The 15664-nt window shown below is 32.9% G+C and overlaps 1 protein-coding gene across 1 annotated transcript in view; it reads right to left on the minus strand.

Moving 5' to 3' along the window:
• MYO16 (myosin XVI) overlaps positions 1-15664 on the minus strand; it is a 719254-nt gene that overhangs the window by 456155 nt on the left and 247435 nt on the right. Inside the window, exons 9-11 of the mRNA XM_044669338.1 lie at positions 13481-13591; positions 7950-8015; positions 4222-4349 (exon numbers count right to left, since the gene is read on the minus strand). Coding sequence (XP_044525273.1) covers positions 4222-4349; positions 7950-8015; positions 13481-13591 — 305 coding nt within the window. The remainder of the gene's footprint in view (positions 1-4221; positions 4350-7949; positions 8016-13480; positions 13592-15664) is intronic.

Raw genomic sequence — 15664 nt, forward strand, 5'->3', positions numbered from 1 at the left:
TTGGGGTTTTCTTGGCAAAGATAATGGAATGATTTGACATTTCCTCCTCCAGCTCATATTATAGATGGGGAAATGGAGACAAGCAGGACTAAGTCACTTGTCCAAGATCTCACAGCTCATAAGTATCTAAGGCCAGATTTAAACTCAGGAAGATGTGTCTTCCTGATTCTATATCTAGCACTCTGTCCCACCGTGTCACGTAAGTGCCCTATCCAAATCAGTAGTCTACCTTTATCTCTTTATTGGACACATGCTTTAAACGATGAGTTGTTCCTAAAGTGCAACTTTTAATGTCACTGTTTTCATTAGTGTATACTATTTTAGATCATTTTCTTCAGGGATGATCAGGATAGGTATGAGAAAAAAGTTAGTTCCTATACACCAGTGGTTCCCAAACTTTTTTGGCCTACTTCCCCCTTTCCAGAAAAAAAAATATTACTTAACCCTTTGGAAATTAATTTTTTTAATTTTAATAGCAATTAATAGGAAAGATAAATGCACCTGTGGCCATCACCGCCTCCCTAGATCACTGCAGCACCCACCAGGGGGTGGTAGCATCCACTTTGGGAATGACTGCTATACACACTCTCAAATGGTAAATTATATTATAATCGAATGGTAAATTATATTCCTGAATTATCTTCTTTCAATGCTTGTTCTTGGCCAGAGGCTTGGAGGCTTCATGATTCTGGAAGGCTGAGCTTATTGAACTGAGGCTGTTTTCAATTTTACCAGGCAGAACACAGTTTGAATATGTGCCTAGAGATGATTTCAGGATGAGTTTACTTAAATTCAAGCATTACTGTCATTAGTTAGACAACAAGGTGATAAATATTTGAGCCATGACAACACTAAAAGAAGATGTTTAAATTAACAGAAAATTTAGATTTTTTGTAGGTGGAAAGAAATCTCAGACTGATTTTAATATAGGTCTTTTAAGTCACTAAGTCAGTCAATATTCATTTATCAAGAGCCTATTAAGTATGTCAGACATTGTACTAAATTCTGGGGATATAAGGAAAGGCAAAAAAAAAACAATCGGTACTTTCAAGGACATCACAGCCTAATGGGGAATACAACATGAACATTAATATGCTATATCAGTGCTATTAAAAAGGTTTTATGAATGAATTATCTAAACCAGTGATGGACAAACTTTTTAAAGAGGGGGCCAAAGGAAAGGAAATGCTCATCTGTTAGTCTGTCTCTAAGGCAACTCTTCCAAAGTTTCATTGTATTGTATCCTACTGATTGTATTCGTCAGATTAGGAATAATGTCCCCGGGGTTGGATAGAACATTTAAGGGGGCTGCATCTGGTCTGTGGGCCCTAGTTTGCAATCACTGATCTAAACTATGAAATGTCAGGGAATACAATTTTGGTTGTGATCCACAAAAAAGTATCCTTGGCCTCTTTCCTTTCTATCTGTTTAAAAATTTTCAGACTTTCAATTGTTTTAAGCTTTTAGTATTTTTAAAATTTAGCAAAAATTCACCTTCTTCCCTCTTCATCACCTTAAAATAAAAGAAAAACAAATTATCTGTTGGAAAATGCATAGTCAATCAAAATGAAATTACTATATTGGTGATGTTTCACTCTGAATTTGGAGCTTTTCTTTCTATTAGTGGGTGGGCGTGGCATCATTAGTCTTCTAATATCTTGTTTGGTCATGCTGATCAGAGTTCTTAAATCTTTCAAGTTGTCTTTGCAATACTCTTATCACTGGATAAATTATTTTCCTGGTTCCATTCACTTTGCATCAGTTTATACAAGTTTTCTTTGGTTGCTGGAAACTATTCCCTTCTCCATTACTCATAATGTAATAGGTCTTCATCATATTTATGTCATAATGTTTTCAGACATTCTCCAATTTATCAATATTCCCTCAAATTCCAGTTCTCTGCCACTGCAAAAAGAGCTATATATATTTTTGTGTATCCTTAGGTACAATGGCAAATGTCTTCTTTACTTTATCTTCCCTTTAATTCCCCTTTCTTTTTTCCCCTTTCTTTCCTATTTCCCCCATTGAGTAAAATGCATTTCCATATTCAGCTTTTTGAGTGGGTATTATTCTCTGCTTCAGATGAGAGTGAGATTCATGTGTAAGCCACTTCCTACAACCCCATCCTTATAAATGAGATCATTAAAAAACACTTTTATTGTATTTCTCTTCATTTTTCCCTTTCAGTTCTTCTTTTAAGATCATCACATACAACAACATCAATCTCAAAATCATTTGTCTAATCTTACTCCTTTTTTGACTCCTTATAGGTCAGGGGGTATACATGTATCATCTCTCCTTATTATAATATGAGCAGTATACCCATATTAAAGCCCACAGCTGATGTTTTTGACACCTGCACTCTTGACCAAACCTTGAACCCAGTGTCACAGACCTCTTCTGCCCACCTAAGTTGCCTTAAGCCAGAAAAATACATTATCTCCACCATTTTTTGATCATGCCACTCTAGAATTTCATTTGAAACACATTATTTTAAAGTTCCTTGGGCAGGGGGGATAATGGGAGAACTGGGCTGTAATGCTTCCCCTATTCTACCACTTTGTCTTTCATCCTCTCCCACTGGGGTCAAGAATGCTTGAATTCAAATATAGCCTCAGATACTTATTAAGTGTGTAATGCTGGATAAGTCACTTAATCACTATTTATCTCAGTATCTTCTCTTGAAAAAATGGAGATAATAATAGCACCTATAATCCAGGGATGTTATGAGGATAAATTGAGATAATATTTGTTGTTGTTTTTTTTTTTTTAATATTTTTTTAAACCCTTAACTTCTGTGTATTAGTTTCTTGGTGGAAGAGTGGTAAGGGTAGGCAATGGGGGTCAAGTGACTTGCCCAGGGTCACACAGCTGGGAAGTGTCTGAGGCCAGATTTGAACCTAGGACCTCCTGTCTCTAGGCCTGGCTCTCAATCCACTGAGCTACCCAGCTGCCCCCTTGAGATAATATTTGTAAAGCACTTTTTCACTATATAAATGCTAGCTAGTAAATGATAGTTAGTAATAATCATCATATGAAATATGTAACATTTAAAACAATTGTAATAGCTTACATTGATTTAGCATTTTACAAAAAATAATCTCATTTGGTCCTTATCACCTACTTGACAGGGAAGTAGAACAAGTATTATCGCCATTTACAGAAGGAATAAAGTGAAATCAAGTGATTTGCTCAAGATCAAAGAACTAGTCAGAAGCAAACAAGGTAGGTATCCAGGTATTTAGGTCTAAATATAGTATTCTTTTCACTATGTATTATCCTTAGATATATTTCAGATTTTATTTTATTGCCAAAATATTCTAACCCCTTTTAATGAAATATTAAAAATCCCAGCTGTTATCCAAAAGTTTTGACATGAAGAAATTTGATGCAATATCTTTTGCTAAATATAATAAGTTAATGTAACATGCTTGAATGAACAGGTAAGTTTATCATAGTGGAAAGAACACTACACTTAACATAAAAATATCTAGATTTCACCTCTGCTTTTATTACTTAGTTCTTGTGTAACCTTGGACAAGTCACTTTATTGAGCCTCAGAATGAGGAGCTTAGACTAAATAATATCAATAATTTCTTCCAGATTTAAATTCTATGATTGAATAAGTACATACAAAAATTATGACCTTGTGTGGCTTAAACTAAAACATTAGAACTTATATAGATATATTTTAAAAATATTTTATTCAAAGTAGTTAGCATTGCATATGAGAAAATATTCTCAGAATACTAAAACTGCACAGTATCTAAAAGATAGGATTCCATCTTTAACTAACAATTATCCCAAAATATATAAAACATTAATTAATTCTTTTTGGAAACCAAAACTATGAAAGTCTGTCAATTTTTAACTGCCAAAGTTAATTTTATGCCATTTAGATTTTTAACTAATTAATTTTGTTTTCATGGGAATTAAACAAAAGGGTAGTGGAAATCTACTTGAAATATTAAAATGAAATAAGTATTGAATTACATTAATGTTAATACAATTTTGCTTTTCAGCAAATTTAGATTTCAGCAAATTTAATTAGAATGAATAGTAGTTGATGGAAATACAATATATTCATTGCATAGTTGTATTCCAACTTTAATTGCTGATAAGGTGAATGAAAAGAAAACCATAAAAAATGAAGTTGCCAAGTTCTTTACAGGAAAAAAATCAGATAATGTAATTATTATTCAATGATAAAAGGAACTCTACCTGAGGATGAAGCATTGAGGTCTCTGCTCTTGGAAAAGCATGTGATAAGCTCTCTCAGCACAGGAAAAAATATGTGGGGGCAAAGAGGAACATAGTCTTCCAGTACTGCTCAGGTAAAGCTGCATGACCTGAAAAAATGTGAAATTTAGACTCTTTACATATATGTACATAGAATAGAGGCGGATTGTAATTTCTTGAAATGTTGATGGTATTGCAAGATCCTGAATGAACAAGCTCCTCCCAGTACAAATCTTACCTTCATGTATTCTTAAGTGAATTGCCCAGAGTCACACAACACTTCGAGTCAGAAGCAGGACTTCAATCAGATCTTCCCGACTCCAAGGTTAGCTTTCTATTTTTTCTACTCTGCCTCTCTTGAAGAACATGATGCATTTTATATTCAATGTATGCTTAAAAAAATAAACATTATCCTACTTTTAAGCCTACCAAAGTAGAGATAGTGTTTTTATGTGGAATACATTTGTAAAACCTCTAATAAATGTCACTTGCTTAGAGTCACAGAATTAGCAAGTGTTAAGGGGCAATTCTTGAATTAATTTCTTCCCATCTCCATGGGTGATCCTCTATTATTTAAGCCAGTGGTTCCCAAACTTTTTTGGCCTACCACCCCCTTTCCAGAAAAAATATTACTTAGCACCCCCTGGAAATTATGAAACTATTTATTGAACTCAGAATAGAATGTAATACAAAAAAAAGTGTGTCCATCACGGCTTCCCTGGATTGCTGCAGCACCCACCAGGGGGCAGTAGCACCCACTTTGGGAATCACTAGTTTAAGCCATCAATGCCTTTCACATTATGTCATTCTTCAGTTGTAATTTTATAACTATTACATTTGCAAATATGTGAATATTATTGAAATATGTTAAGCTTTCATAATAAAAATATAGCATTAAAGCTTAAACTTCTTAATGAACATATATATGAATATGTATATATGAATAATTAAATATTAAATTGTAATATGATTATAATATACAAATAATTCTATGATTTTTCATAACAAAAGAACTTGCAAACCTGTTTTTACTAGTTATTATGCACTAGATATATAATAGAAAAATATAAGATTATGGTTGATTCTTCTTAGTTCATTCACATATTTTAGTTATCTCCCTCTGCCTTTTTAAACAGAATCATGCAATTTCTATTTGTGAAAGGAAAATACACAATTTTATTAAATAGACTGAAGGATAGTTAATTATTTAAAATCTGCTATCAGTCAGCAATATTCATTTTCAATAAAAGGAATTAAGATGTGATTTCCAATATGGAATGTGAGACATGGAACTAATTGTAACATGAATTTATCCATTGCTAACTTTCATAACACATATAATAGAATTTCGTATCAGTTTCAGTATGATAGACCTTATTTTATTTCTTTAGTTTTACTTGAAAATCACTTACTACTCTTAAAAAAAGTTTAAGCTCCTGAATGAATTCAATATATGTGAAATATAATTCTGAACACAAGAGGGCCCCAACAGTATGTATCAGCCTATAAAACAATACGATAACTTTTCTTTCTTATTTAACCCATGCGTGGGAAAATATCCTCTTTAGGCAAATATTTTTTTCAAAAGAATAGATAGGTTAAATGGTTTTTATGATATTCTCCTGATTTTCCATAAATATCTTCCTAGTCATGCCTACACGAATGCAACAGAGTCATAAGACTGAGATATAATGAACAATTAAAATGATATTATCTGTTTGAGATATGCCATGATGAACCCATATTATCATAAAATAATAATCTGTTCAATGCCAAATATGGAAGGATCCTCAGAAATTTGGCAAATGCAAATTGGCTCATTTCAGAGAAATTCATAAGGGAGATTATAAAACACTGACATTTTAAAAACATATGTATCAAATTAGAACAGTGAAAAATTCCTCAATAAAGTTAATGAAAACATTTTTATTTTAAAATTTTGATCATTTTATTAATGTTTAAAAATTCAAACAACTTGGTAAAATAATTTTATTATGTGAGAAAACTGAACATATATATATATACATACATATACATATATATTTTTCCTTTTTTGTATGAGCTTAGGCAGGCCCTATTTTGCAAAATTCAGAGAATCATTCAGCTTTATAATTGGGTAGATATCCTTATTTTTGCTTGACTATAAGTGAAAAGATTAAATAGAATTATTCACCAATGATTTATTTTTAAAATGTCTTTTTTGAAAATTAGGCTTCCTGGCATCCTAGAATTTACATTTATATCATTCTATGATAACAATATGTTCTAAGCAAAGAAAAAGGAGGAAATAATACAGAATAGACCCAACTGAATATTGAGAGTGAGAGAACATGAAGAGAATTAAAAGCAATCATCTTGAGGGCAGCTGGGTAGCTCAGTGGAGTGAGAGTCAGGCCTAGAGACAGGAGGTCCTAGGTTCAAACCCGGCCTCAGCCACTTCCCAGCTGTGTGACCCTGGGCAAGTCACTTGACCCCCATTGCCCACCCTTACCACTCTTCCACCTATGAGACAATACACCGAAGTACAAGGGTTAAAAAAAAAAAAAAGCAATCATCTCATGTCTAATGGAATATTATAGAAGGAAAACATTGCTTCTCTAGTTTTGAATTTTTAAAAGATATCTTAATTTATCAACATAAGTATTTATTCAGAGCTTTTGTGTCAGAAATTGTGCAAATTTCTAGTGGACAAAAGAAAGACCCTCTCCCCAGCATGGTCTTTGCCCTTAAGAAGGTTACCTTCTAATGGAGGAAAAGAAATATTCAACAGTCTATGCTTTATAAATAAATATTAATGTATCTTTCCTCCATTTATCTGGCAAATATAGAATACTGCACTAATAACTAAAAATATACATAAAACAATCCCTTCTTTTCAGTCAGGGATAAAATGTGTGCATATTATGTATAAATCTAAGAGGAAAAGATATGAGATAGCCTGTTACTGACCTTGTGTTGTCATTATCATGTCAAATAACCTTTGTTTTTCATTTCTTTTTAGTGCATTTGACATCAATAACCATATACAACTTTTTGAAACTTTCTCAACCAACACTGAACTTTTATAAAATATTTACTCTGTTGGTTGTCCTTCTACTTCTCTCACCTCTCTACTTTGTGTGTTGTTTCTCCAATTAGCATCTAAGTTCCTTGAGGTTTTTGGGTTGTGGTGATCAAGAAGATGAAATCTAGACTTTTTTTCCTAATCATTCCCCTCAAAAAACAAAATGTAAGGGAAAGAGAACAGTTACATAAGAAATCTTAGGACCAAAAGCTCAGCAAGGTGGCTGTCTAATATATTAGCACTGGATCATGTCAATTCTAAAAGCACTCATTAGGCTTTGATATCCACTCAAGTATTTCCGTTGTGCTGCAGAAACTCTGCAGTTACACACCATCTCTGTATCCCGTTGCTAAAAACAGGGAACATTAATTCTACTCAGCTACATAAAGAGAACAGTATGATATACAGGGGAAGATAGACTTTGCATTTCTATACTTGTAGCTATATGCTTAAAACAATGTTTAGCACATAGAAAATATTTACTAATTTTTTCCATTTATTCACAAATGATTTCATGAATGAAAATTCCCTAAGTGAGATCTCTGCTAAATGGGACTTCTTTTTACCTACTCATGTAATAACAATGTAGATGCTTCAGTGGCAGTGAATTCATATTAATAATCCTGAGTATAAAGTAAATACTCACCATATTGGAATAAATTGGAAGCTCTTTGAATGGATTAACAAGCAGAAGTATGTCCCCAATATATGTCTGTTAAAGAGGGGGAAAAAAGCCTTAAATATCATGAATAAGTAGCTACTTTAGAGAGAATAATGATTTGATTTTTAGGAATAGTAAAGAGCAAGTAAGAGACTAACTGAAAATTCACAATATAACAATTTATAAATTATTTAGGCAGTCATCATTCTTTCATCATTAAAATGATATTTCTAAAGCATTGGTATGACCTTGTGAGTTCCCTGGTCAAGGGATGTCAATGACTCTCCATTGCCTCTAGAATAGGGTAAAATTTCTATCTGGCATTTAAAACCCTTCACAATATGATTGTAATTTTTGGTTCTAGTCATATCATATTACTTTCAATATTTCAGGCAAACTTACCCTTTTGCTATTACTCCTAAAAATATTCATAAGATCACAAATTTATGCAAATAACCAGGCTAATCATACCCTTTCATTTCAGAGGCCCAAGGAAGAAAAGTGACTTGTCCAAAGTCAAATAAGTAGGAAGTATGAGATGTAGACTTGAATCTAGGCCCTCTGATTCTAGTGCTAATGCATTTTCCTCTGTATTATATCCCAAACACATTCTATCTTTCCTATCTATATTTTTGCTCTCATTATTTTGCATACTGCAATCATCTCCTTCTTCACCTCTTCCTAATTTCCTTCTAAGTAAATAATTATGCTAAGCTTTTCCCAATTAGTCCAGTTGTATTCTCCTCTGTCTTGAACACCAGAATTACTCTGCCTTTAATCTATAAGTATTTTGTATATGTTTATATATTGCATTGTTTCCTCTGTAGAATTTCAATTCCTTGAGGGCAATCACTTTCATTTTTGTCTTTGCCTCTAGTACCTAGTTGAGCCCCTGATAAGAACTCTAAATACATTTATTAATTGAAAATTTACTTGAATTTGAAATATGTAAGCTTAAGGGGAATAATCAAAACTTTTTGCGGGGATTATAACTAGGATTAATGTCAGGTTTCTAACTAAGAGCAGATGCCCTTTATTCTCAGTTTCTGCTCCTTCCTCAATAATTTCCTTCTCTAACTGTTAACATTTCAATCTATAATATGGTTGCTCACTCTGTGAAGAATAAATACAATTTTCCCCATTGAGGTTTGTAGGAATACTATTTCAGATTCCAAGCCAGGATTCTCTACTTAATAAATAGTGTTTATCAAATTTTTTTATATGTAAAAAAGCCCTCGTATAAAACTGTGATTGAAAAGCCTCTATATGTTTAGGCAACATGCTGGTGTGAAAAGAGAAATGGAATTAAATATTAGAACACTTGGATTCTAGTTTTCTTTCAGGCATTTACTAGTTATATGTACTTTGGATATTGTTAGATAGGCCAAAGGGCAGAAAAAGAATTTCTTACATATGCCTAATACAAAAGAATGCCATGATGTGAAGAAAATTATGTAAGATTAAGATATCATTTCATCATCATCAATATCTCTTGCCTTTTTGGAAATTACTTAATTTAAAAATAGGAGCGATAATGCAGTATGATGGAAAGTGCACTGGATTCTCTCTTTTCCTAGAGATCTTATGATTTAGTGGGTCTTCTACCTCTGATAGAAAAGCAGACAATGAAATTAGATGGCTACCAAATGCTACATTCCAGGATTTCCCAATTAAAAAGATTGGATAGATTTTGCTTTGTAGCAATGACTACTTAGGAACATCAAGAAACTGTTCATTCATCTTTATGTCTCTGAATCCTTCAATAATCCCTGAAACAATAATACATTTGTAAATGAGCTTCATTATGTAAGACTATGGGAATACTTTGAAATCAGGACCAAGACTTCAATACTTTATTTTCATGTGGCAATGACCATAGTTTCTTGAAAACTTTGACAGCAGCATGTTAGTCTTTGATGAAGACAATCTCAACTAATGTAGCAATAACATATGTTGGAGAAGATGAAGAATTTGAATGAAAAGCTGAAGAAGAATCAGATACGTAATGAGACACTTCATATTCAACCAGTATGGCTTTTACAGTCAAGTGATTTTACTTCAAAGGTTGGCACAGAGGGGAATAATAACTATATAAAAATACACTTTAGCATCAAAAAATGATAAAGCTCAAAAATTTGTGAGATACTCAAAAGTCTCATTCCTATACAATATGGATATTTTCTGCTTTCTCCTTTTTTTTCAAACAAGATATTCATGTGTTAGTTGTTCATGTACCATCCACCAGGAAGCTAAGGAAAGGAAAGAAAAACTTACACACATGATATTCTAAAGCAGACTATATCTTCACAGTTATACACTTGCTGATCTAAATGCAGAGATAATGTAAGATTTTACTGTTTGCTGACTTAAGATGGGCAGTCAGGAAAGAAAATCTTGCGTCAGTAGCCACCATTAAAAAAAACCTCCTCAAATATATTAAAATCATAGGATCATTGGAGCACACATTTAGATCTGTAATGTACCTTACTTCTTCATTTTACAGATGAGGAAATCAAAATATAGAGAAGTTAAATGACTTGCCCAATGTCACCTAGATAATAATTATCAAAGACAGATTTAAACCCAGGTCCTCTGACATCAAAGTCAGTGTTTCTTTTAACTCTCATAAAGTTCCATAATAGATGTGAAATGGAAATGACTTTCTAATCACTCAGTGAGATGCACCAAATTAAAATGGAAAATAGGTTCCATATGATGGGGATGTTCTGCTGATGTTCCTTTTTTAGCAGACAGCATGATGTTAATTGTAGCTAGTGGAATACTTGAAAGACTCCTTAATGAAAGCCAAAGACACTTGACTGATAAACTGCCTATCTGCCTTAAAAAACAACAACCCATAAATTAAAATAAAAAACAAAGATAAATCATAAATATCTATTTCCCAGATTGCAACATGCAGATGAATGAATAACCCATTGAGTTAGTTCATTAATACAGCACAATGCCTGGCATATAGTGGTATTTAATAAATATTTGTTGATTGATTAATCAGCATGTATATATTGGGAAGCCACTGCAGATGGACAGCGATTAGGGATTCAAAACAGAACAGGAGTTAGCCAGATGACGTAAGGGAAATTAAACTATTTTTAATAGTCCTACTTTCTCTCAAAGCTCAGCTCAGACATCATCTGCTATACGAATCCTTTACTGATTGCCTCCTCAATTGCTACTACAACCTCCTAAAACAAACTTGCATTTAATTTGAATAGATTTCTTTTTAAATTATGTCTTTGATTCTACGATGCATAGTAAAGTGTCTAGAATATAGTCTATGGTAAAATTAAAAACAAAACAAAACTTTTATTGATGAATGGATCTTAAGATGAATTTTGCTTCAAACTAATATTAAATAACCAATATTATCCTAAGAATACTACAGAGCTGCAAACAATTCAGGGCCAGTTTATAAAAAAATAATAAAAATTTCAAGTGACCTAAAGAGCAATAAAAAGACTTATTCCAAATGAAAGTCTGCTATGTACCACCAATGATCACTTCTCTGCAAAGTGGTCCAAAAGACATTTACAAGGACATAAAAGACTTGCCACTTAAACCCAATTGCCTAGCCCTTTCTGCTCTTCTGCCTTGGAACTGATACTTACTATTGAATTTAAGGAAGAAGGTAAAGGTTTTTTTTAAAAAGAGCATTTTGTGATTTGGAGGACAACTTAGTAGATTGAAAACTAAACCTAGAGAGAGAAATTCCTGGGTTCAAATGTGACCTCAGACACTTCCTATATCTATCACTCTGGGCAAGTCACTTAACCTCCATTGTGCTCTTCTACCTTGGAATCAATATATTCTATTGATTCTAAGATGGAAAGTAAAGGCTTAAAAAAAGAAAAGAAAAAGAATGGAAGTTTATCATGTATCAAAACTGACACATGCACAGTAACTAATGAAAATATTACTTTTACTGACTTTTAATGGCTGAGTACAAATAATTAATATATTTTCCTTAATCAGGTCCAATAGTCTCTCCTTATCTGTTTTCTGTTATTGCTTATACTTGAAAATAATGCTATTCCATTTCTTTTTAAACATTTGAATTAACCTGCTTTGTAGCTAATTTGAAAGATTTGTTATGGATTGAAAATCAAAATGACAGAAATGCTAGAAAGGATTTCCAAGGGTAGAGACCATTCAGCTCCCAATTCTCTTTGTCTCAATGGGAACAATCATTAAAGAATTTTACTATGAATGAATGCTGAAGATAAATCATTATGTCTTAAGAATAGTGCCTGGCACATAGTGGATTTTTACTAAATGCATGTTGACATATGAAATACAAAAAAGAAAATTAGACTCAATGATAAAACTAGCCAATACAATACAAGTTTAGAATCTATATTTTCACCATGTTCCCAAAATAAGGTAAAGATTTTCCTGTATAAGTACAACACAATCCCAATTCAGGATGTTTCACGTAGATTTACCAAACCTTTGCCTCAATACCTCAACTTCTATCCAATTTGGTAGAAGTATTTAAATTTAAATACATTTATATCAGTGTGAACTTTATTTTAGGATCTGGATTGCTAAAATGCATTTTCCTCAACTAATCAACAGTTGATAATTTATTAGTCCAAAGGAGATTTTGCATGCTTTACATTTACATGAAAATGATCTAATCAACTTCTTAGCAAACTAGGAAACAAATAATGAAGAGTTATCAAAAGGAATTTAAGAAATGTTCAGACTCTAATTTCACTAAAGAAATTATCTTCACTTGGCCGAATAACCCTACGTTTAATAAGTACCCTGCAAAACACAGACATATATGCACACATACTCAAATGGATTATCTTACCAAATGTCTGAATTATTATCAAGCATTAAAAATCATTTGTGAAAATTATAAGATTTAAAAAAATAAAAACTTCCATGTGATATTTAATCAAAATATTATGTATGATTCTGTTACCATGTCTATGTATAAATTGCTGTATTCATTGTAATCTCAAACAAAATGGAATTTCATAAGGATTTAGAGGAAGTTTCCATCCCAAGCAAATATAGAACACCACATTCACATTCAACTAAATCTTCTTAGTTTGAATTACTAGACTTCCTAAACTAAGTAGTCAAGAGGACATATTTACAATTTATTTGCAGAACATGGGAGTTTTAAATTGTGAAAAGAATTATTTCCACAGAATTAGTGAGTATTATCAAAGTCTGCAATAACATACCTTGATCCAGATCAGTTCATGCGGTTCCAGGCTAGGAGTATCTACTTTGAACTTTGAGACTGTACTAAACCCACTATCTTCAAAAACCCTCTTTTACAACCAGGTCCAAAGAGCAAAACACTGGGGTTTGACATGGAGATGTCAAATGTCATTCACACTATACAGTTATGTATGTCTATTTGGAATATCGGTAAAAAATAGCCTTTTCCTTTTGAACTGTTTTTGTCTATGCAACATTGGTGAGATCAAGATATCCAGCAAGATGAACACACTACAACTAAACATTTCAAAACTACTTACATATATCTGATTGTTGCCAAAGCGCTTCTGGATTTCATAAAGAAGACTGCCATCATTTAGTTCACTCAATGTTGCTAGGTCATCATTGGGAGCTGGTGGCATTAGCTTGACCTGAAAAAATAAACTTATACATATAATTTCATTTTAATTCAATCATTTCACAGTGTCATATTCCAGTTTTAATTGTGTGTCACACAAAAAATAATAATTCATGACCCCTTTGTAAAACTAAAAAGATCTATATGAAGGAAAAGTTGATATTCACCCTTAGGCAAAATGAAAAATTTGTCTTAATAAGAGAATTTCTGTCACTGATGAAGTATGCTTGTTATCAATTTATCTTTTAAAACCATCAAATCTGCAAAGATAATTTCAGGAAGTAGAGTCTCTCTTTTCTCTCATTATGGTATAAAGTGAAATAGCTTTAACTCCAAGTGACATGGGATGAGGTGAGGAAAGGAAGAGAAAGGGCCAAATCAGAATGTCAATATCTCTGTAACATTATCTTTACTAAAACTGGAATGGAAAGAAATTGTATAGAATTCAGTTTCTGAATACAAATGCGTAGGATTTTGCAGGCATTTAGATTTCAAATCCTTGATCTTTATATTCTTGTTTATTTGTACTTTTCTTAGATTCAAGGATAAATCTACTTTTAGGTTAATACATCAGGTCTCATGGGACAAACTCAATAGAGTCCTATTCATCAGAAAACCATTCCATACACTTCACTAACTTATTACAAAAGAAAGGTTCAGGTTGAATTTTCCCCCTGAGTCAGAAGTCTTTCATTTCATTGCTAACATGCTGACAGAAATATATAAATGTCATCATTCTCTTTTGCTACAGAAAAGTAGATTTCTCCACAAACAACTACATTTGACTTATTTCATAATTCAATAATATCTTTCTTATTGACACATAGAGAAAAAGAACACAAATTATCAACAGATAATAAAAATATTTGGGTTTATTGGGTTTAGTCACTTCAGTCTTGGCTGACTCTGGTCCCCTTTTTGGGAGGGTTCTCTTGGCCAAGATACTAGAGTGGTCTGGAATTTTTTTCTCTAGCCTTTTTTTACAGATGAGGAAACTGAAGTAAACAGGGTTAAGTTACTTGCCAATGGTCACATAGCTAGTAAGAATCTGAGGTCATAGTTGAATTCAGGAAGTTGAGTCTTATAGTCTAGTTCTGAGTTGTAGCTTCAGGTACAACATTCTATCCATAGCATCACCTAATTGCCTTATGTACAGTTTCAATGTAATTTGCATTGAATAACAATGGTAAAGGAGAGGATAGAACCCCAGAAAATACTAGAAGATTGACACTAGGAGATGAGTCCTTTAGGCATAGTAATCTATGAAACAGCTTTAAATACAAAATTCTCTATATTTCTGTGTAGTGCCCTCTACTTCTACCATCACTGCAGAAGAATTAAAGAAAAGGCAACAAAATTTGGTTCAATTTTTCAAAAATTTGGCCATATATAAGTACTAATTTGACCACATATGCACAATGGACAATCTTTGTCCAATGAATGGCAAGTCACTGCTCTTCATGGGGTACTGAACCACAACTGTCGTGATGTTCTCATTATCAATGAAACCAGAATAAATAAAGAAGGTGCTAAGCTTAAGTTTAAGTTTAGCAGATTTGGGAAACACAAAGAGTTAAGAGATTTGATTTTACCGTGTATCCAAAGGCAACAAGAAACATAATTTCTTGGCATATTTGATTCTTTTCACTTTTCAGGAATCATAATGAGCATAAGAAACAATCCCATGATGAGATAATTGCAGATTATACACCTGTATCTGTTGTATATGAAGAAAGTTTTAGGGGAATTCTGGTAAGATGGAGGCTTAGATGGAACGAAACTTCAGATCTCTATACCCTTCCACACAGAGATAAAAAACAAAGCACTCAGAGGGAAAAAAAATCAAATCTAACATCAGGACAGAGCAGGGGGATCTGCCTGCTGGATAGCTCAAGAGGTACGCCAAGAAAAAGGCCTGAATTCTTGAACTGCTGGATTTGAGGGTAAAGAAGAACAAGAATCCCAGGAATCCTCCCCCACATGCTGTGCTGAGTCTCCAGCAGCTCCAGGAATCTCTGGGTGGACAAACTCACTAGTCTGGAGAGAGCACCTTGCTGGCACAGCTGAGCCAGGCTCAGAGCATTGA

The sequence above is a fragment of the Gracilinanus agilis genome, chromosome 3 (assembly GCF_016433145.1).
Source record: "Gracilinanus agilis isolate LMUSP501 chromosome 3, AgileGrace, whole genome shotgun sequence".
Classification (NCBI taxonomy): domain Eukaryota; kingdom Metazoa; phylum Chordata; class Mammalia; order Didelphimorphia; family Didelphidae; genus Gracilinanus; species Gracilinanus agilis.